The sequence below is a fragment of the Panicum hallii genome, chromosome 7 (genome assembly GCF_002211085.1).
Source record: "Panicum hallii strain FIL2 chromosome 7, PHallii_v3.1, whole genome shotgun sequence".
Taxonomy (NCBI): Eukaryota; Viridiplantae; Streptophyta; class Magnoliopsida; order Poales; family Poaceae; genus Panicum; species Panicum hallii.
Window position 1 is genome coordinate 42,867,415 of NC_038048.1, and position 23,895 is coordinate 42,891,309.

Sequence of the window (23,895 nt, forward strand, 5' to 3'; positions counted from 1 at the left end):
AAAGGAACGATTGGAAGATAATTTTTTCGTCCCCACTAGCTCGGCGGTTTTCATCATCCGATTTTGGTATCGCCAAGTTGAGATTTGAGGCGTCCGATCTACCAATTAGCCAGCTGAGCCATCCGATGCGCGTTCTTTCCCCTGCCCCACGCTCCCACTCCCCCTCCCCTGACCCGTGCGCTCCCAGCCCCAACCGTGAATCATACATCCAAAGGTTAGAATGCACGTGCTCCTCAAAGGCACGTCTTACCTTCTTGTATCTAGTCCACCGTGAATCATACATCCAAAAGCTAGAATGCTCTGCAGGTTAAAACCTTATCCATCCAGCCTTTTCACCAGGGAAGACCGGGAGCCAGACGGGGGCGCGCGATACTCCCGCGCATTGGATTCCAGTTGGAACAATTTTGACAACAATTGGATTATATGCCTTTTATTTAACTGTCGCATCATCTAGGTGTTTCCAAGTTGAGTTTTGCAGTAAATACATTATCATGCTTAGATCCTTGCTCAGTCTTGAATCTTGTGAACAAATTGGTGCTTAATGTCTGGCCCAATATTTTAAAAACTGGTGCTTGATGTTTGATCCAATTTTTAATCAGCTGGATCTTGATGTCTGCAGATGTGACAACTATTGATATCTATAAACATTGACAAGGACATTGAGTTTTTGATACAGCTGCGTGCAATTTTCTTTATTCGTTCCATTCAGTGCATTCTGCTTCCAGTAGTCGTAATTCAGTTTCAGTATTTAGAGCCATGAAAATATTCATGGAGTCAGGTGCCAGTTTCTTTTCTAATTTCACTTGGACACTTGGTTCTGCTTCACATTTCTTCATATTGAATTGTATAGCTTTGATCCTGCATCTCACACTTTCCTGAAAATGTTTATGGAACCCACTTTACACATGAAGGTTCCTGTTCTAAATGAATATTGTTAAGATTAGGAGTCAATTTATTTTTTTAATTGAGGAAGATGGGTCTTAACTGAAAATTATTACCCAATGTTTAGTTTAACAAATACCACATGATCTGATTATCTAAGGTTACATGAATTTGATCAAATTTGAAAGGTATGCCCTGTACTACAAGGCTATGATCAGATTGGATTATCATTCTTTGAGGAGTATGTGCCCTGGACTACAGTCCATAATGTATGTTAGAGTAGATTAAATTTGTTTCTTTGAATGGCTGCAACATTTTCAGTGATATTCCTATGTAAGCACACTATTTTGTTGGTTTCTCTAAATTATATGGCCAATCTACTGCTGTCATCAGCCATACGTAGTATTTAATTTTAACTGACACACATCTTTGAGTACACATGTGTTAATCCAGTGTTTGGTTTTTTATGTACTGTTAACCAGATAATATATGATGCTTTTTGTGCAGACTGCATTCCGGTGTCAGAAACATTACTCGTAGCCATTTTCCAATATATAAGTAGTCCAATTATGAGTCTTTGATGACTTCAGTTTTCAGGCCGTGCATAGCAAAACAACTTAGATAACGTATATGATGCTCAGAAAATAAAATAATTCTTTTATCAGTTCTAAATTTTGAGTAATGCTTGCACTCCAGTGCACTAGGAAAGTATTGAGTTCAGTATAATTTTTTATCTTATCATTTTTGCTCTCAGTCCGGTGAATCATGGTGGCAGTGGTGCAGTACTATTCTATCCTGGTAGTGTCCTACGCCATTTTATCTTTTAGACAATTCCTTCTTATACTGATGAAACCAAGCTATGGAATGCAGGTAACAACTATTCTGACATTTGCCGTCTAGCTCTGCTGGTCGTGCAGAAGTTCTTTTTGCAAAGGGACGTGCTCTTCTGCATAAGGTATACCCAACTCCAACTGTTTGTCTCTGCCTTTTAAATATTTTGATGAATGCCAAAAAAACAGCATCTTTAGCCACATCTAATTGAAAAAATGGTCATTGGCAAGACAAAAATTTTGTTTCTTCGTTGGGAGGAGAAATGATAACATAGTGAATATGAATTGGTTGTCCAAGATCCATATCTTGAGGTGCAGTGCTGGTTTGATTTGATGCAACTGCAACTTATTTAAATGGCACGCCATACTATTTACCAGCATCTTCTGAATATCTGAGGAGCCAGCATGCAGTTCATAGGCTTAGCACTGACGTATGGTCTGCATATCAGTGCATTTGAATTGAGTTCATGTATGTGTTTTCCATCTTTTGACGAGATATCATAGTCTAATTCAGGATGGATTTTGCACCATAGGACTTTTACTACATTGGATTTATAGAGTATCACTTCAGTTGTAGATAATGGTATTTACCATGCCTGGTTGCTTATAGTTTTGTTCTGATAGTTCAGTTTTCACCTCCAGCTAATTGCTTCTCAAATGTGTTTGATTGAAAATGATCCTTATCCTCAAATGGCACAAAGAGTGACCATGTACATGAAATGATTTTTTTAGGTCGTTAACCGCTTGCTGATTTGGATAATTGGTTCTTTACTTTTGGTCTTCTCATGTGCAACACTAATATGGTAAGAGTGAAGGAAACAGAGATGTTATCTTTTCCTACTCCTGGTTATTTGTGGCATAGTGCACGTACCAATTCTTATATTCTTTTTTATAAGATAGTTTACCTTGATATTGACATGAAACAGTTTGTTCTATAACTAGCTTGCAGTCAATCAACAAGGCTCCAATTTTTAGTTATTTGGACTCACTAATACTGCAGTTGCTATAGTTCCTTATTCCAATAACTGCATTAGCACAAGCATCTTAAAATAGTCCTCCTATAATTGCCAGCATGTTAGTGAATTTATAGCTTTAGATCTGTGTGAGTTTTCCGTTGCACACAGAACTCATTGTTATGGTCATATGCTAGCAGCCTGAAAAATGTAAGATCAAACATTAAATAGATCTGAACAGTGAATTTAAGTCCAACTCGGTCAGTGATCAATTTCCTTTGCATTAGGCCTGTTATTATTTTGCTAGAAATTTACTATGACAGATTTTCTTAAATTCTGAAACACAGTTGGCTCGGTAGCTGTTAAATACATTTTTGAACTTGGACTGTCTTGAAGTAGCTGAAGTTGGACAATCTTCTCCAACAGCCTCAACATCGATTGGACGGGGAGCTTAAGGCCTAAAGTTCAGTTGAAATTTTTTCTTCGATTCAGAGCTATGATGTGTAGTGATTCAGTACATGTTAGTGTTGGCAACTAACCTCATACAGCCTGATTACTAATGTTAGTTGAAATTGTTGAGCATTGTTTAGATGATAATACAACTTGATATGTGCTGTACTCAAATCAACTAAGTATATGTAAGGACTAACTGTTATATTTTTTTTGCTCTCTCCATTCACCATCATTTCTTGATCTTTCCCTTGCCTATTCCATTATGGCATGTTTCTATTTTGTTCTTACTGGTTCGTGGCTAGAGTTCATTTTTTACCCAAGTGGAGAATTCTGTGAGTGGGGTGCAGCATCTGAAACTCATATTTCAGATCAGTTGTAGTTTCTTGACCTATGGACCTCTCATTCTTAATATGAGATGTGTGCGGTAGTATCTTACCCATATCACGGGCGAATCCATTTAAAAGATACTTGCAGTGGACTTTGATATCGTGATGTATCTTTCTTTGTATATTTTTAAAACTATGAGCTTGAATTAGAGATTTCTGTATGATAAATCTATTCAATAATTAGTGGATTATAATACTTTGGAACAATATTATGTATTATATTTTTTTGATTCGAATGACTCTTTGAAAAGTTTTTGCCACCCGTAGCAACAGTGCAACACACGGGTATTGACTTCTGCAATAGGAGGGGAGAAACCAATAATTGCAGGTGTTCTATGATTCTATCATTGCAAGTTGTATTTTGTGGAAGCTAAAGATGCACATTTCTCGTACAAACAAATTGGATTAGTGTGTGTGTATATATATATTTTGCATGTAGCAACGCACGGGCATTTAGCTAGTGTTTCAGAAATACAATGTTTCAGAGACATGCACAACCACTTTCACACTGAACCAAACACCCTCCCGAGGTTTGTCCTATAAAAAAAATTTATCATTTAAAAATATTAAATAAAATCTAAACTTAGCTCTGAACGGGGCCGAGGCCAGAGTGCAGTGACAGCAGTGATCATCACGCAGCAGCCTGTTTCCTAATTTCCTCTCCGAGACTCTGCCCACTCTGTCCCAAACATCCTCGGAGTCCGGGTTCTCCAGACTCCAGCACCTCCAGGCTCCAGCCATGCGCCCCCCGTGCAGCCATGCTCCAAAAGAGTGGAAACTTTGTCTAGACTTCCGTGGCAGTCCGCTCCTTTCGAGACCAAGACCTGAATATGTAGCTGGGGTGCCCCGCTTAATAATGCCCTTGGTCGAAGTGCAATTCTTCAATTGCTCGTCGTGTCCCTGGACACCTGGTACCGTTGCGCGTTTGGTTCTTCCGCAAGCGCTCGCCTAGCCTTGCCGAGCGAGAAAACAGCCTATGCCATGGTTCTCAACTTCCCTTTCCGTTCTTCTTCAACACGGGACAAAGCCCTGATTTCATTACTCATCGTAACGAAATTAACAGAGTTCAAGTTTTGGGAGCAAACCAACCGGCCCACCCAGCCTACGTCACAGAGTAAACTCCAAGCAAAATCTAGCCTATTACAGCAGACAGAGGGCTGCCAAAGAGGAGGTAGAGATATACCAGCAAACTACCAGCGGAAAAACTAACTAAAGGAAAAGGCACCAGCTAGAGACACATGGGGAGTTCACGAGCCCGCCCAAAAGGAAAGGCAGTCAGCGAGGCCACCGCAAAACGGCAGTCGATCTTCGTGTTGGGAGAATCAACCAAGTAGCACCATCCCAGTATCCTCTGTCGGCGCCTCGGGGGTGGTGAAACATCAGCGCCGCCGCCTTGTGAGGGCTTCTCCTCCTGCCTCCAGGGTCGCCCCGTCTTCAACAGCTTGAAGTTCTGCCCAAAACAGAACGATGAGGCCCATACAAATGATCTCAGTAGGAGATCGAACAAACTTTTTCTCGAAACAGATGTTATTGCGAGCTCTCCAGAGGCCTTTCCGTTCTTCTGCTTGTCATTCTCAAGAACCAGCTATCAATGGGCAACGCAGCAAGCATGTGTCACCCTCCGCCGACCGCCAGGATGAAGATGAACCTAGCTAGCTAGCCAGTAGCCAAGCTCGCTCGAGCTTTTCTGCTTGGCGAGCTGGACGACACGCCGAGGAGCGGATGGATCCAGGAGCAGGGAGGACCACGGCGCCTGATGGTCGCTGCCAAGCTTAGGGGAAAAAGAAAATCAAACACCTCATCACGTACAGATACATCCGTACGAACGTATCCACTTTACACGTCGGACGGTCGGAGAGTGACGGTTCTGGAATCCGCCAGAACGGTGCCCAAGGCGAGCACGCCTCCTGTCGGCAGGGCCCGCCGGTTCCCAGATCCCTCGGCGTCCAGTCTCGCCGACCGGTGGACCCTCTCGTCGTCATGTGCCCCGGTGACGCGGACTCGCGTGTGTAATTCTAGCTCCCCCGTTACTTTATCTGCAGCTCGTGTCCGATTTGGAATCGTGGAGCCCGGACCCCCGGACCTGATCCACCGGCGGAGCCCATCGCAGGCCGTCCATGCATCAACGGACGGTGGACGGCGCGGCGGCGCACGGTCCACCGGCTCCACCGCGCTGGCCTCGTCGGGATAAACGTTAGCTATAAGAAATTGGGCCGCCCCGGTCGGCTTGGCTGCTCTTGCTCTCCTCCCCTCTATCGTTTCGTTTCTGTCGACCCAGAGCTGAAACCTCCCTCGGTGTCTCTCCAGCTTCGTCTCCTCCGGTAAGCTCTCTTAGCCCCCCCAGCTTTGTCTCTGTTCTTGCAATGGGTTAGTGCTATGCCGAAGCGGTGACTCGAGCACTGGGTGTCTCCGTTCCCCGTTGGGTTGTCTCTTTTTGCTTGGTTACTAGTAATCTCTTGGATCTATGGTTCATGGCTCAACGGCTCAAACGTACTGTTCTCACCTACCACGGCAAGAACTTCGTTCTCTAGGCCCCGTGCTTTAAAGAATCTGGTGATACTTTCGCTGTCTGTTTAGACTGAAACGCTGAAACTTTGCAAATCCAAAAGTCAATGGCTTTGTTTCAACCTGCTAAGAAAAGAGTTGGTTTAGCTTGAAGCTGCTGGTTTAACAAATTACGAAAGAAATAGACTCCGTTCTGCTGTCTCCTGGAAGCATATGTGTTTTTGCTGGTAAACATGGTGTTATGTTAAGGTCTCGATCCATCAAGTCGTTGCTGAAGTGCCAATACTGCTTTGACCTGGCATAAAAAAATTACTGCTTTGACCTCCTGTAGTTGACATGCTTTTGGAGAAATTTGGTGTGTTCCAACTGCCAACGCGTTAATGGTTATCCTTAAAATTGTAGCAGACTATTTAGTGAGGCTGTGAAACTGCACTGCACTAGGTCGATCGAAAAAATTAATAAAATAAAGTAGAATAGTATTATGTGTAAATAATTTGGAAGGAGAAATGAACTAGCGTGGCATATCATCGTAGAAATGAACTAGCGTGGCATATCATCGTAATTAATTAGCTGACCTGAAAAACACTATTGAAGATCCACTTGGATCCTTAACTGCACTAATATCAATTGCGTCAAGTTGCAACTCTCAGTCTACGAAGTTGGCCTGAGCTATAAGCAGTAGACAAGTAAATACTCAGGAGGTATGTTTCCATGACTGAATTTGCAGTTCTTACTAGTGTGCAGACTACAGAGGATGTGCAAAAGATAATCTCTTTGAATGATCTGTGATAAACTTTCTTGTGCTTCTTGAGTGTTAAACTTGAAACCAACTAGCATGGAAATCGATGCTAACCTTGAAACCAACTAGTTGAAAAAATAGAACTTTGCCTTTTCTTTTTCTCATTGCTGCCATTACATTTGCATATGATAGGTAACCATCTTTTTTCATCACCATTGCAAAATTATATTGTTACAGAAAAAAAATGTGACAGCAATTGTCATGTGCCTATCTGGCTCCTTAACTAAGCTCATACGCTTGATTGCTAACTGCTCTCCATCACTACATGTGGCCAGAGTGGATTGCTCGTTTCCATTTGACACTTTTTCCTGTTCAGAGTATTCAGAGCTGCACTGCATCATGTTAACAACGACTCGGTGTCTCACCTAGCTTCCTCTGCAGCACTCGGTTCAGTTGATGGCCTCACCCGCAGCAGCACCGGCGGCGGAGTTCACGCAGCTTGAAGCCGCGCGCCGGTCCCTCATCGCGATCTCCGAGTCGGTCCCGGAGATCGGAGCGCCCGTCGCCAGGCCGCCGCACGGCGGCATGGAGAGCGGGCACGGCGACGGCGCGGAGCAAAGGCACAGGGCGAAGCTCATCTCCATCTCCAACCAGTCGCCCGACGCCCGGTCTGCAACGTGCCCTTCCAAGAACGCCGCCGTCTAATAATAACCGTGTAACGTTGCCTCCTACTCCATAGGTGTGCGTGTTGCAGTTGCTAATCTAGTGGCCCGGGATACTTGGCCTCAATAATCGGCTTGAATGCCAAATGGAACACTACTTGTATGTAAGTGTGGAGCTGCCTCCATGCTCGCTCGATCTTTGCCTGGACACTTAACGTTGGGAACTTGGGAAAGAAAAGAGAGGATGCGCTTTGTCTCCCTCGTTCCCGGCCACCAACGCCGACCGTTGGGGTCCGAATCCTAAACAGAAAAAGCGAAAATGGTAGTAAAAGATGAGGATATTTATACCCCGTACCTTCATTATATAATCCCAGCAATACCTCTGCCTACATAGGATATTATGGTTTTCGAATCATTTCCGGATGTTGACGTATACAAATTATTCACTACAAGATGATTACGGGTTATTTCTGGATGTTGACGTATACAAATTGTTCATTATAAGGTGATCACACTTGATATCGAAGGTTCCGCGGAACTTTTGATCTTTCATCTAGGGTCTTCACGTCGTCGAAGGTTGTGTAATTGATTCCTTCGTCATCCAGAACTTAGCGTTTACCTCCGACGCGTTTGCTACAGGTCTACGCGGTTGGTCCACCTGCAAAGGTCGCGATGTAACCTTCGCACATTCAGCCAGGCGCGAACGTTCGACCATCACTGAAAGGGCCAGTCCTACGAGACAAAATAAAAAAAACCATGTAATAACTTTTAGATCGCCCAAAGGTTCCTCGAGACCTTCAGCATATCCTTCGGTGAGACTTTTTCGGGGTGGCAATCCCCAAAAGTAGCCCATCGCGAGCAAGGGCTGACTTCGACTGTCCGAACCCTAGGGTCTCGGTTATAAAGTCTTCAAGGGTCTCGGTTCTTGGCGCTGGGGGGTTTGGCCTTGTATTGGAGGTAGGGTTTTCTTATTTGGGCGGCCAGTGCTCGGTGCCGTTAGCTCAGGCTCAGTGATTGTTTCGGAACTTACGGCCTTCTTCTTTGGTGGTGCCATCATAGTTTTTTTCTTTTGTCGAGCTAAGAACATGGTGGGTGTCTCTGTTGGGGTCCGAAGGATATTTCCCCAGACAAAAAAGTGAAATTGGTGTTCTGACTCAACTGAATAACCTTGTATGCACTTTTAAAATCTTAAAAAATCATTCTGATTACAGTAAAATGTGAGGGTATTTATACCCCTACCTTCATTACATAATCCCAGCAATACCCCTACGTACCCAGAATATCCGTGGGATATTCTGGTTTTTGGGTCATTTTCGGACGTTGACGTATACAAATTGTTCACTACAAGGTCATCATGCTCTTCATGTGATATCGAAGATTCCGCGGAACCCTTGATCTTTCGTCTGGGGTCTTCACACCGTCGAAAGTTGTAACTGGTTCCTTCGTCATCCAAAAGTCAGCGTTTACCTCCGACGCATATGCCACAAGTCTACGCGGTTGCTCCACCCTCGCATGAAGGTCGCGATTTAACCTTCACTCTTTCAGCCAGGCACGAACCTTCGACCATCGCTGAAAGGGCCAGTCCTGCGAGATAAAATTAAAAAAACTGTCTAAGGAATTTTAGATCGTCCGAAGATTCCTCGAGACCTTCAGCGTATCCTTCGGCGAGACCTTTTCAGAGTTGGTGATCCCAGCGCCGACGTGCCTCCAGCCGGTGGCCGCCTGTGCTGTGGTTGTGCCCGCGTTGTTGTGTCTGTCAATGGCTGCCACTGGCCACTACTGCCTACGTGCCTCGCCCATCCTTGTTGGAGCCGTCGTTGTCCTCCTGGTAGCCTCAACCAACAACAACGTACAACAACAACGTTACTGGCTGGGCTTTGGGGCCGAATAGGTCCTAGACCAATCCATCGCTAGTTAAACTCTTTGCTGTTGCGCCCGAACAAAGAGGAAAAGTGAATCTAAGAAACTAACCAGGAGTTAGTTTTCATTTAACAGATCCAAACAAACCACTAACACACTGCTAAGATCAAAAGACTAAGCACATGACGCCTAGGAACCTGCAATCCAAATCTAATGAGCTGACTGCTACTTGTTTCTTGACCCACACATAACTAAGGTGATTCTCCCGGTGGCGTTGCCATTGACGCTGGTGGTGGAGTGGACGGTGATTCCGGTGAAGCCGCTGCTGGAGTAGAAGGTGATTCTGGCGGTGGAGCACACACTGATTCGGATGGCGCCGCTGCGGGAGCTGACGGTGATTCTGGTGCCGGAGTCGACGGTGATTCCGGTGATGGAGTCGACGGTGATTCTGGTGCCGGAGTGGACGGCGATTCCGCGGGAGGCGCTGAGGGTGATTCCGGAGGCGTTGCCGCGGGTGGCGTCGATGACGATTCCGGTGGCGTTGCCACGGGAGACGTCGATGGTGATTCCGATGGCGATGCCGCCGGTGGAGTCGACTGTGATTCCGGTGCTGACGGTGCCAGTGGAGCAGCCGGTGATTCCGATGGTGTCGACGTAGGAGGTGTCGATGGTGATTCCGATGGGGAAGACGCTGGTGGAGCCGATGGTGATTCCTCAGGTGGGGACGCCACCGGCGGATTTGAAGGCGACTCCGGTGGCGATGCCGCTGGTGGAGACGATGGTGATGCTGATGGTGTTGCCTTAGGCATTGGTGGAGGGTTCATCGGTGGCACAGGTGTTGGAAATAAATTTTGGTTAAAATATTTGTGATCTTCACTATTAAGGAAGCGTTTAAACCATCTAAAATGCGATTAAGGAAATCTAAAGATAAAACCCTAATGGGCTGCGATCAGCAGGCCCATTAGGCCTGCTTCCAGAGGCTGCCCCCAGCCCCACAATGTCTATAAATATAAGGTCGTGGTTAGCACCTTAATCACCCATTCATCTCAATCTAAAACCCTAGCCACCGCTAGTCGGATCGCTAAGGGCACTGGAGGGGTTTGGAAGGCCAAGCACTCCCGTTGGCGCCCGGAGGACGCCGATTTGCTGCTGCATCTCCTACACCGACAAGAACGCCTACTTCCTCTACGGATCAGGCGTAAAATGGCTGCTGCTACTGCTAACGCTGGTATAATGATTACCATTTATTCCGCATTAGATTGATTTGTCATTAACTAGGTTATGTTAAGATCCTGGGTAACGTGCCACTAATATTAAGTTTTGGCAATTCTAACAATCGGTATCATGAGCCATCTTAACCTAGTCATGCACGGTCAATTTTTTTAGCCATGTTTATACCTCTGTTTTCGTCGTTTTAAGATGCAAAAGTGCTGTGCAGATTAGATACTATTGCACAGTTAAGTTTGATTCATGTTTTAGTCGCAATTAGTTTCTGCAGAATGGCTTTTATGTGTTAATCATGCTTGATTAGATCTAAATCATGCTTGATTAGATCTAAATCATGGTTAATTAGATTTCTGATCACGAGATTAGATCTAATCTAATTCGGTTTATGTCAAGTTTAAGTTTAATCTTGATCTGTTAATGCTAAGTGTCTCGGATTAGATGCAAATGTTTAATATTTATACTAATTCATGATTAAACCGAGACAAATTGATGATTAGCTATGCAATTAAGGTTAGGGTTTACTGCTACTTAATCTGTTCCGCAAATTAGATCTCTGTTCATGTTTAATTTCCGCAAACTAGATCCAAAATCATGAAACTAGATGCATCAGTAAACATTTGAGAAGAAGGGGAATGCAAATTTTCAGATCAATTTAAGAAATTCCCAAATCCCGTGATGAACCCTAACCCTAAGATTGAAGGAGAACTTACCTGTGTGGCCATGAATACGCTCGCTGCCATGAAAGAGCACCACGGCAGGGCCTTCCCGATGGAGCCGCGCGCGACTTGCGCACGCGGCGCCGGCGGGATGGCCCGCGGTGGTGCTAGAAAAGGCGGCAGGGCACAGCAACTCCGGCGCATGAGGACGCGGAGCTCTACGCACATGAGCAGTGTGCGGCGCTCGCGGCCGGGGGGGGGGCGTTGCTGGGCCCGCACACCAGCCGGCGGCCAGGCAAGAGCTGGGTGCATCGCACACAGCCATCACAAGGCGACGGTGGCGCTCCAGCCGCTCGCCACGCAGGTGCGCGTGGCACGCAAGGAGGGCGGCGGCGCTCAGGCGCCCGCCAGCCCCACGCACACTCGCTCGGCGCTCTGCTGCCGCGCGCGGCGCCCACAGCCTGCGCGCAGAGGGGATGTTTTGTGCTGTTTACGAGTTTTAGCCCAGTTAATGTTTAAAACCTTTTATTTACTGTTTCTTATGTTTAAAGCTCAAGTTAATTGCTGTTATGTTTAAAGGCTTTAATTATTTCTGTTGCACTTATTATTACCAGCATTATGTTAATTAATTTCCATGAATTATGTAAATGCTTTCAATCATGTTTTAGTTGCATTTATTCGCTGAAAATTATGTTCATCCACCATAAGCAATTAAGATGCACTCTATTTAAATGGAACCATCGGGAAGTTTATTTAGAGCACTTGTAATTAATTCTGACCATCGTTGATTTAATTATGAGTTTTAATGATAAATTTCGTTTGTTTTCCCCATCGGTGATACAAATTGAAATTTATGTATGATTTTAATCAGACCATCGTATGGTTAATTTTATACTTCTTATGCGCATCTTAATTGTGAGTTTAATGAAGTTATTGTTCTTCAGCGAACACTGTGACGGGCTACCTGAAATCCATTGAGTCCCTGAATGGCACCAACTATCCAAGCTGATATAAAGATCTTAATGTTGCCATTGCTGTGTGCGAGTATGATCTCGCCTTACGTCGAGACAAGCCAGCAAAGCCCGCTGATTCCAATGGTGATCGTACTGCCATTGAGAAGTGGGAGAGATCAGACAGGATGGCCAACATGATCATTAAGAACACGATCAATCCGGCCATCTGTGGTGCTATTCCTGATAAGGACCAGGATGGTAATAATCTGAGCGCCAAGGCATACCTTGCCAAGGTGGAGGAGAACTTTAAGAGTTCTTCCAAGACTTATGCTAGCACCCTGATCATGAAGATGCTGACTTCACAGTATGATGGGCAAAGTGGAATCAGGGAGCACATTATGAGCATGTGTGACATGGCAAATAAGCTGAAGACACTGGATATGGCTATCTCTTATGGTTTTCTGGTGCACTTCATCATGACTTCTCTGCCAGTACAGTCCTTTCAAAATAAGCTACAACACTCAGAAGGTGACCTGGAGCATGGCTGAGCTCATTAGCTACTGTGTTGAGGAAGAAGAAAGGTAGAAAGCTGAAAGGATGAAAGATGCTGTCAACATGGTCAGCGAGCGCTTTGGGCGTGTTAGCATGAGCAACACTCCTAAGCATCAGGCTGAGTCTGGCAGCAGCAGGCAGCATAAGAGAAAGTTTAAGGGCCATAAGAGTAAGGCCGTGTCACATAAGAAGACCTCTAATGAGAGGCTGTGCAAGTTCTGCAAGTCACCTAAACATGAGCAGAAGGATTGCCATAGATTTAAGGAGTGGCTTAAGAACAAAGGTACAATTACTGATTATGTATCTTTTATTGATGAATCGTTCTTAGTAAATTTTTCTCCTAATACTTGGTGGATTGACTCAGGTGCCACTGTGCATATTTCCAATTCACTGCAGGTATTCAGTTTGATCCGAACTATAAGAGAGGGAGAGCGAAGCCTAAGAGTGGCTGATTTATGGCTAGGTGGAGCCTACCAACAGGTGAGTCACAACTTATATCCTAAGTACTTAAGTTTAACCAGAAGACTAACACTTATAAAAACACTTACCTTATTGGAGCAACAAAGCCACGAAGGAACACACACCTTTAAGCGGCTAGTCCAGCACTCACCCTCCTAGCCTTTCCACAACTTAACTATCTTGCTCATGGGTGGATGCTATGGCAAGGAGGGGCTCTATTTACAGGTCAAGCGAAGCCATGGTATTAGGATAAGTGTCCCCCCTCTAGAGAATTCTAAAATTTTCTATTTTTAAAATTTTACTTATTACTAGAATTCTAGAGTATTTCATAGACAATATCTCACTCTTGCTTAGTGGAGAAGGAACTTGAGGGTTGTCTTAAAAATATCCCACTCTTGCTTAGTGGGAGAAACTTGAGGGTTGCCTTGAAAATATCCCACTCTTACTTAGTGGAGAAGGAACTAGAGGGTTGTCTTGAAAATATCCTACTCTTACTTAGTGGAGAAGGAACTAGAGGGTTACCTTGAAAATATCCCACTCTTGTGGAGAAGAAACTAGAAGGTTGCCTTGAAAATATCCCACTCTTGCTTAGTGGATAAGGAACTAGAGAGTTGTCTTGAAAATATCCTTCAATGGTAATGAAAACTAGGATGTTACAAACACCTTTTATGAGTTATGGTTTAGGAAGAAACCATCACTTAATTATTTGCGTGTGTGGGGCTGTCCAGCCGAAGCTAAATTATTTAATCCACAGCAAAAGAAATTAGATGATAAGACCGTGAGCTGCTATTTCATCGGATACCCTGATAAGTCTAAGGGATACCTATTTTACTGTCCTGATCGTTTCACTAAGTTCGTTGAGACCAGGCAGGCTGTATTCCTAGAGGATGCAAGAATCAGTGGGAGCTTTCCGAGGAGGGAAATTAATCTTGAAGAAATACGGGCTGAGCTTCCCATCCCGGTGATTCAAGAAACAGTAACACCTCAGTTAGTGCCGTTGTTTGTTCCTTCCGTTTAGAGTACACCATCTGTTCAGATTACGCCTCCTGTTCAGAGTACTAGCGCTGCGAGCCTGTGAGCGAACAACAAACTGAGCAAATGGCGCCTAATGCTGAAGTTGAGAACCCTGTCGAGGTGCCTCAGACTGCACCTCAACCAGCACCTCAGCCTGTTGAACCATTAAGAAGATCACAACGGGCTAGGAAACAGACAGTTTTCCCTGATTATTAGACATACTTAAGTGAAGATATGTATGGTATTGGGAAAGCTGATCATCCTAACTCGTTTAGAGAGGTAGTATCATGTGAGAACTCTGCCAAATGGGTTGAGACCATGGAAGAAGAGCTTAAGTTCATGAGTTCCAATGATGTTTGGAATCTGGTAGATATTCCTAATGGAGTCAAACTAGTAGGCTGTAAATGGATCCACAAGACTAAACGTGATTCTAAAGGGAATGTCGAACGATTCAAAGCAACGCTTGTAGCGAAAGGTTTTACACAAAAGGAAGGGGTTGATTATAATGAAACTTTCTCCCCTGTGTCTAAGAAAGATTCATTCAAAATAGTTAGAATAGTTATGGCGCTAGTAGCTCATTATGACTTAGAGCTACATCAGATGGATGTCAAAACTGCGTTCATTAATGGTGACTTGGATGAGACCATCTTCATGGCACAACTGGAACATTTTGTTGTGAAGAGCAAGGAACATTTAGGATGCAGACTTAAGAAATCTATTTACGGGCTTAAGCAAGCGTCAAGATAGTAGAACCTTAAATTCGATCAAGTGATTAAGAAATTCGGATTTAAGGAGAATGATGTGGATAATTGTATCTGCACTAAGATAAAAGGTGGTAAATTTATAATTCTAGTGCTTTATGTGGATGATATCCTATTAGCGAGCAGCGATAAGCGTATGCTGCATGAGACAAAGGGATTTCTTTCATCCAATTTTGATATGAAGGATCTTGGTGAAGCCTCTTATGTTCTGGACATTGAGATACACCGAGATAGGACCAAAGGAGTACTAGTATTGTTTCAAAAAACATATATTGAGAAAATGCTTAAGAGATTTAATATGGATAAGAGTAAGACCACACCTGTTCCATTAGCGAAGGGCGATAAGTTTAGTGAAGCCCAATATCCTAAGAACCAATTGGAATCAGATGAGATGAAGGACATAGCTTATGCTTCAGCTGTCGGAAGTCTGATGTATGCACAAGTCTGTACGCGTCCTGACTTGGCATTTGCTACCGGAATATTTGGAAGATATCAAAAAATCCCGAAAAGGTTCAGTGGGTTGGTGTCAAGAAGGCATTACGTTACTGTCAAGGCACTAAAGACTTCATGCTCACATACAGAAGATCAGATAACCTTAAAGTTGTGGGTTATACTGATGCTAACTTTGCTGGATGTGTGGATAGTAGGAAATCTACATCAGGATATATCTACATGTTAGCTGGTGGAGCTATATCATGAAAAAGCTCTAAGCAAAGTTTAGTTGCAGCGTCGACGATGCAAGCTGAGTTTGTGGCATGCTATGAAGCAACTGGACAGGCTGTTTGGCTTAAGAATTTTATTCCGGGCCTCAAGGTAATTGACAGCATTACGGAACCTATAACGTTATACTGCGATAATCAGTCTGCAGTATTCTTTTCGAGTAACAATAAGTCAAGTGGTGCTTCCAAACATATTAACCTTAAGTATCGTGTTGTGAAAGAAAGATGCCAGAATCGAACCATTAAGATTGAGCACATAAGAACTAATCCTATGTTAGCGGATCCGCTTACTAAAGGCTTACCACCGAACGTGTTTAAGCAGTACGTTACTAATATGGGTTTGGTGGATAGTCTTTAGGTCCTGGTTTAAGGCCATTAGAACTCCCAACTAACGAATAAGCGTTCTACCGAGGTATTTCAGTGAGACTATGGGTAATCGGGTCCCAGTAGTGCATCAAGCTACTGACGACGCATTGGTCCGGTACTTTCTGTTACTACTAAGGGTGAACATTAGTATGATACGGACATTAATCTTAACCGTTCGATCAAGTGGGAGAATGTTGGAAAAAAATTTCCGTTAAGATATTTGTGATCTTCACTATTAAGGAAGCGTTTAAACCATCTAAAACGCGATTAAAAAAATTTAATGATAAAACCCTTCTAACAACAGGTCCCCCTATTCGAATCAACAAGTTCTCATCATATATTAGTTTCCTTATATACAATCACATCAAAGAAAAGCTCTGGCACGATGAAGATCGTATGGCTTACCGATGCACTGGCGAAGCGTGGCGCGAGGGAAAGGGACGCGGCACATGAGGGGGAGCTGGACCATGCGCAGGCGCAGCATGGGCGCCGGCAAGAGCTTGTTGAAGTCGCCGTTGACAACGTGGCAGAGGCAGATGGGTGCGCCGCTGACGATCGATCTGAACCCGTCGCAGCACGCGCCCGCGGGCGCTCGCACCTCGACGTTGGTGAGGAAGTCCGCGCAGGGCATCAGCCCCGACACCGACGTGGAGCACTCGGCTGGCGGCGGTGGAGGCGGAGAGCAGGGTGGCAGCCACGGTGGCCACCTCCGGCCCGGAATGCAGGGGAGCGAGGGCCGAGAAGTTGCAGCATCTGCGGGGTGGCCGCCACCACGGTGATCTCAACGCCAGGAGGAAGATGGCGCTCGCCATCCCTGGATGCCAAGAAAGAATATTTTCGCGTTGCGATTTTTGTTGGCGGGGAACAGATGGAGGATCTGGTTATTTATATCACATGATTTTGCCTGGAGAGATATCCGCTCCACGGATTTAGCGCAACAAATCGGCGGCTGCGGGAAAAATCCGTTAGTATTCTTCGTTCCTTCAAATCACTTTTGCGTCTATCTCGGAGCCCGGCACCCGCTGTGGGCCTGTGGCCCATCCGGCACCCACTGTGGGCCTGTGGCCCATCACTCAAGGGGCCCATCACTAAATTAAGCCGGGCTCTTTCGTTATCTATTTTTCGCGGATACGGGGTTTACGAAGTGTATATCCGCATTTTACCCGTTCCATACTCCCCGGTCCGGGTCCTCGACGATAGCGCGAGTCGGGCGGAGATGGCAGCGGTGGGCGGAGGTGCCGGCGGCTCTTCGCCGTCGGGAACGAGGTCAAGAAAGCTTAAAGTGGCCGTCATCCATCCGGATCTAGGAATCGGTCAGCCGCCCCCCTCTCTCTCAGTCGTTTTTCGTTGATCCTTGCTTCCTCCTCTCGTATCCAGTTTGAGGCTAGGATCTCGCAGTAGATAGAATTATTATGTAGATCCGGCCACCTTCCAGGAAGAAAAAGCTTTGACTATTACTGCAATAGAGCAAACCCGGTTTAAAGATACTGGTGATCCTCAATTTTGCGCAAGCTCAGATTGTGTCCCTGTGTTGACGGAAAATTGGGTTTTGCTTCGTATCTACTAATTTATACTTCTAGTGAAGTGGCGATGCCATTTGATTAACTTGTCGCAGGGAGCAACTTTGGTAATTTGGAGTGTGGACAGCACACAGTTGAAAAGTTACAGAACAATTTCAGTAAACATCTTGCAGCAGTGGTTGCGATATGATCAGACTATAACCACACTTGCTTCATACTCTCAACCTTCTTTTTTTTGTGTGAAGGTGGCGCTGAGAGATTGATTGTTGATGCGGCTTGTCAGCTTGCTGCCCATGGACATGATGTTCATGTTTTCACATCACACCATGATAAGAACCGTTGCTTTGAGGAGACCGTTTCTGGTAAGCCTCTGAACTTCACCCACTATGCTGATACCCTATTCCTGTAATTTTATCTTATATTTCCATTAGCTTCCTGTGTTCCTTGTATTTTACCCATTGTGGAGTTCATGATCTGGATTCTGGTGTACAAGGCCGAAATCATTCCCTTGTGAACAAAATCCTGACAAATGTTACAGCATTATGTGTATGCCTATGGTAAAATGTAGCTTATGCAATATAATCTTTACATAGTTTTCCTCTGGTTGTTTTCCAGGCCCTTTTCCAGTTACTGTATATGGAGATTTCTTGCCCCGCCATGTATTTTACCGCTTTCATGCTGTCTGTGCTTATCTTCGCTGCATTTTTGTTGCGCTCTGTGTGCTACTCTGGTGGCCCTCATTTGATGTCATATTGGTTGACCAAGTTTCTGTTGTGATTCCACTGCTCAAACTAAAGGCATCATCCAAGGTATCAATCTCTTGTCCGGAGTGCTCAGTGCTCTTTAATTTCTTCTATCATGTTAACACGTTGTTTGTTGCATCTCCAGATAGTTTTTTATTGTCATTTCCCTGATCTTTTGCTTGCACAACATACTACCATGCTTCGGAGGTTATACCGCAAGCCAATTGACATGATTGAGGAGGCCACTACTGGTATAGTCTTACACATCTAGAATTGTAGCTGCTTTGTTTTTTCCTTTCCTTTTATTTAATTATGCATCCTGTCATCCAGCAGTTTTCTAATTGTAGTGGCTATTCCTTCTACTTATATCAGGTATGGCAAATTTAATTTTGGTCAACAGCAAGTTCACTGCAGCAACCTTTGCGAGGACCTTTTGTTGCTTACATGCTAGAGGAATTGAGCCTGGTGTTCTATATCCAGCTGTATCTGTCGAGCAGTTTCATGAACCTCATGCTTATAAGTAACTTCATGCTTGTATATCTCTTTATAACTGACTTAGGTTTTACTTATTCATTTTTTCACATACCTAAGCAGATGTTCTCCACTGCATCTTGTTCAGGTGTAGCTAAAATAAACTATCATCTTTTGTACAGGTTGAATTTCCTATCAATCAACCGTTTTGAGAGGAAAAAGAATCTTGATCTAGCCATTTCAGCATTTGCTTTGCTTCGTTCTGTTGCTTCTACACTACCTGGTGATGCTCTACAAGATGCAACTTTAACAGTAGCAGGTACTTTCTGTGTATATATTCCTTTTCGTTTTATTTGCAGGCTTAAAATTACCACATCTTGGGTTAACAATGCCAAATTATTAACTATGCTGATGCTGATTTCTTACCATGCTCATTTTTAGGTGGCTATGATAAGCGTCTCAAGGAAAATGTTGATTACCTTGAGGAGCTCAAAAGATTGGCAGTTGCTGAAGGGGTGTCTGGACAGGTTAAATTTGTAACGTCGTGCTCAACATCTGAAAGAAATGAGCTTCTCTCCAACTGCCTTTGTGTTTTGTACACTCCAAAGGTAAGTTTCTAGCTGTGCTAGGACTTGATCAAGCTAAGAGATTCTTTTTTTAAAAAAATAACTTGCCTGTGTCTGATACTTATCCAGGATGAGCATTTTGGCATTGTCCCTCTTGAAGCCATGGCAGCCCATAAGCCTGTAATTGCATGCAACAGTGGTGGCCCAGTGGAAACAGTTGTGAATGAAGTTACAGGGTTTCTGTGTGATCCATCCCCCACAGAATTCTCAAAAGCCATGCTGAAACTTGTGAATGACCATGATCTTGCGGTCAGGATGGGTAAACAAGCACGGGACCATGTGGTGCAAAAATTCTCCACGAAGACATTTGGTGACCTCCTCAACAGCTATGTCCTGAATGTCTACCATGAGAGGATGGAGTGATCTAGAATATGGGAACAGTTTGAACAATACAACACATTTTTTTTTCATTTTTACAACTGATCTGACTTTGATGTACTCAACTCACATGATGCTAATGCCGTTTGGCAGAGTGATTTGCTGATCTGTTTATTGTGTGTTAATTAATGATGAATCAAATTCGACTAAATCCATCCTGTTCCGCACCTCTGGAGTCTGGAAGGGAGCTGGAGCTTGTTATATTTCTTCCCCTAAAGAAAGTAATTAGGTGCACAATTTGTTGAAACGTCAACGATTTGACTGGTCAAATCTAAACTGTCAGGATCAGCTCACATTTGTAGGTTGCGATACGCCAAGGCCGATGTTTGAAAGGAATCATGTAGGTCCAGGTAGCTGTGCCAATTTGTAGAAACCTATTTGCTGATTCGGTGAACTGTCATGAATCATCAGATCAGAGTTCTACTACTATCTGACTCACGCCTTTGGGAAAATGCTGCCCACATACATTCTGAGTTGGATGCAAATTCAAGCAACGTGCCAGATCAAAGGTAAACTCTGAAGGATTCCTAAAAGGGGACTCTGTCTGATGTCTGAACAGGTACGTTGTCTATGTTGGTTCTGTCAGCGGTGGAATTGTTGCTTCTGTTCACAGGAAACTGAGCTCAGGGTGAAAAACAGTTACGGAAAAATAATGTACCGGTAGCTGAAACTCGCGCTGGACGGTTCCAAATCTCAGAGAATTTTATAACCCGATTAGTCGGTGGCGGTTGTGATCAGGATGCATCTTTTAAAGTTTTCTTAGTCCACGGGTTTCGCAGCTCCTTGAGGATCATGAGCCGCGCTGATTGCTGCATTTATTTTCGAAGCAAAATAGCGGGACAGTCAAACCAATCAGGAAGCGTTTGTTCGACGGAACGCCTAATTTTGTCAAACTATGTGGCTTGGCAAATGCTTAAAGTCGTTGAGCGACGTGTGGCGCGCCAGTTTGGCAAGTGGATATAATGTATGTCAACTATACTACTGAATATCTATATATTTCGTGCAAGTTTGATTATTCTTTTTTGTTTAAAGAGCACCTTGTTTTGCCAAATTTTTTTTGAAACGAAACTTGTTTTGGGCGGTGCACTAACTGACAGCTTGAGACCAACCAATGCAGAACTGAAAATCTGAAACAATGTAGAAAATCAACCAGGCAATGCTTTCTTTCGTTGATGAACCATGACGTACGTTCTGAATATACTAAGCTTTTGATCTCTCCAGTTTTAACCATAATCATAAAAAAATATTTCCCTGGCGAATTAAGGCAAAGCAATGACTGGCTGGCCAGCTACTCTACTTGGTTGTGCAAGAAAGGCATCCGAAATGACGAGCGAGCGAGCGAACTTGTGTCAGCAAGTGTTTTAGTTGAGACTGACTGTCACTGTGCTCGTCCTTTTCGGATGGGATTGTTTCCAATCGTTTCAAGAGAGTGCGAACAGTTCATGACAAGGAAAGATGCCAAAATGATATCAGACACGCACCTAAACCACGAGGAACATACGACAAATCATACCATTGACTTCTACTTATTCCTGCACACGTATTGATCTCCGGTTCTTCGTCGGGGGAAAAGCAGAAGGATTGGATAGGCTTGCTTGAATCACCATTCACCGGTGGAGGGACAGCCAAGCTTTTACAGTTTAACAGTGGCATTAGTGGTTTTTAATATATAAAAATAAATGATGCTATTATTTTCTTGCAAGGATAATCTATTATATTATTAAGGGAGTGTTAAAAAAGCCATCACGTTCGCCGAGAGGGTCTAGAAATTCCCACATTAATCGAAAAAAGAGAAAAATTTGCACCGTTAGATTTTACGAAGATTTAACGGTCCAAACTAATCAATAGTCTATATCAAATATTGATTAATAAATAATCAATTTCGGAATTAAAAAAAAAGAAAAATTAGAATGTGACGAGAGGGTCCATACCGAATACGGTTACCAATTCAATGTACAAAATAGCGGGCTATAGCGATGATTTAGTGGGGCTATAGCGTTTTGGACATGCTGACGCTAGGATATTGTGTATTTTACTGCTATCGACGCTACCAGCGCTATTGCGAGCAATATCCACGCTAAATCATTTAGCGCAAGCAGGCCGACTCACGGGGAGCCCTACTATATTCCTGCCCAATCCAGTCCGTTTATACGTGTACGTGAAGCCTTCAATGTTCCTCGGTCCCCACGCTCTCGTCTCACCTTACCTCTGCATGCAGCGGACCCAGCAGTGCGTCGGTTGTGTGCGGCAACGCGGCGACTACGTGCCGCCCTGCCGCAGCAAATGCGATGCGACGACTGGCTGCGGTGGCGCGGGCGCGCGGCAACTGCATGCAATGGCCGGCGGCCAGTATGCTATACGCCCCTTCACTTGAGGCACCTGTGTGCGGGTGTGACGACGGCAACGGCAGCACTGCAGAATCGGACAGTGAAGTCAGGAAGTATGCAGTGGTCGCCAACAGACAAATGCAGATCAGACAGTCGCATATGCTACTCCTTTGTTGCATCCTCCCCTCTGTTGTTCGTGTCAAATTTCTTAATTCGCAAGTCAAATTAAGTGAGCACAAGTACCGGATGTTTCGATATCAAATTCCTCCCCTCTGCTTATCATTTATTACTATCAACTTATCAATTATCTAAAAATGTTAATATCTGCTGAAATATATTGAATGTTTTTCCAAAAACGCTAAATGGCACATGTCGGTACATACAGATAGGGGTACCTCCTACCAGTGTGTTCAGCCCAAGGGATGCAAGGTTATCCGTAACCTCGCACTAAGCTTCTGGGCGACGGGGCGTACGGCCCGGGCCTGATAGCTGAGGGCACGGTCCCCGGACCTCCCCCCACGCACTATAGCAGGTCCGGCGCCTCCACGTGCCCGCAAGGATAAGGTGCTCACGAACGGTTACCACGGGCTCCTGCGTGTGGAAGCCGGACCCCTAGGGGGCCTGAGTGCCAGTGCCAGCCAGGGGGCCCGGACCTCCCATCCCTTCGGGGAGGAGGTCCGGTGCCGCCACGTGCCCCAGAGGGAGCGCCTGCTAAACCAGCACCGCCATGTGTTCGGAGGATTCCAGCCCAGCTACCGCATTAAATACGGGTGTTTAGGGTGCACGCGCCCGAGACAGGGCATGGGCTGTCCTCTGACACGTTGGGAGGTATAGCTGACATCACGGTAAGCCCGCCAGTTACCAAGGCGGCGCATCACGTCACAACGCCGTGTGCGTGGGCGAGGGGCGTATGGTCACATCGCAGCGCCGCGCGTGTGAGTAAGGAGTCATTATGACCTGCTACAGGAAGGGCACGGCGTGCACAGCTACAATGTGCAAAGGCTACAGCACGGCGGGTCAGTGTAGCCCCTTCGCCTGTCAGCGGGAGCTGACTCTGCAGCGACAGCACGAACCCCTCTACGCATGTCAGCGGCAGCAGACTCTACGCTAACAGGACGGCACAAGATCAAATCCAGACGGAGGATACGCATGGAGGCTGATGAGGAAGATCTCAGGATCTAAGGCACTAAAGGCTCCGATGTGTATGTTATTTAATATGTCGCCGGGTCCACCTGTCGGGACCCTGCTCAGTGTACACGCTCCCCTTGGGCTTATAAAAGGAAGAGCGCGAATGCTAGAACACAAGTTCCACGAACTTACAGGCCCTCTCAAGCTTCCTCAAGCTCACAAGTCTCAAGCTTACACACACACCACTAGTTTCTCAGGCTCTCAGAAGAGTCGACTCACACAAGAAAGTTGACACTCACGGAGGGTGAGCCTTACCTCACCAAAACAAGCAAGTGGACGTAGAGTTTTACGCTCCGGCGGCCTGAACCACTCTAAACCTTATGTGCTTCTCGTGATCATTCGCCTTTAGATTGAGCATTTCTTGACTTTCCCCAAACTCATCCTAAACTAGGATTAGGCGGGTGCACTCCGCCAACCGGTTGGAGAAATTCTCCGACAGCACAGCTCCGCTATAGCTATAGCTTGCTTGGCGTTTTCACGAGGTCTCCACCAAATGCTTTAGCCCATGGTTTCGTACATTGTTAGTAAATAGTTAAATTCGGAATTAAGAAAAATAAAAAAAATTAGGACTTGATCAAAGAGTCCATGATAAGAGAGTATATGTTGAAATTAAAAAAAAAGATTAATCTGAATAGGATAGGGACAAACAGTGAAAAGAAATGCTT

The 23,895-nt window shown here is 44.8% G+C and overlaps 2 protein-coding genes across 3 annotated transcripts; both read left to right on the forward strand.

Annotated features, from left to right (window-relative positions):
* Positions 1-9,949: 9,949 nt before the first annotated feature.
* Positions 9,950-12,654, forward strand: LOC112900827. The gene is made up of 2 exons (XM_025969621.1): positions 9,950-10,051; positions 12,199-12,654. The coding sequence occupies exons 1-2, from the start codon at positions 9,950-9,952 to the stop codon at positions 12,652-12,654; spliced, it is 558 nt and encodes a 185-aa protein (XP_025825406.1).
* A 4,472-nt stretch (positions 12,655-17,126) lies between these two features.
* LOC112899126 (alpha-1,3/1,6-mannosyltransferase ALG2) lies at positions 17,127-19,840 on the forward strand. Of its 2 annotated transcripts, none has more exons than XM_025967472.1 (8): positions 17,127-17,290; positions 17,743-17,859; positions 18,095-18,306; positions 18,386-18,491; positions 18,613-18,760; positions 18,894-19,030; positions 19,153-19,319; positions 19,407-19,840. In XM_025967472.1, the coding sequence occupies exons 1-8, from the start codon at positions 17,194-17,196 to the stop codon at positions 19,698-19,700; spliced, it is 1,278 nt and encodes a 425-aa protein (XP_025823257.1). In that variant the 5' UTR covers positions 17,127-17,193; the 3' UTR covers positions 19,701-19,840. The 2 variants fall into 2 exon arrangements, with proteins under 2 accessions (XP_025823257.1, XP_025823258.1); XM_025967473.1 differs by having other exon boundaries at positions 17,128-17,290; positions 18,113-18,306.
* Positions 19,841-23,895: the final 4,055 nt, after the last annotated feature.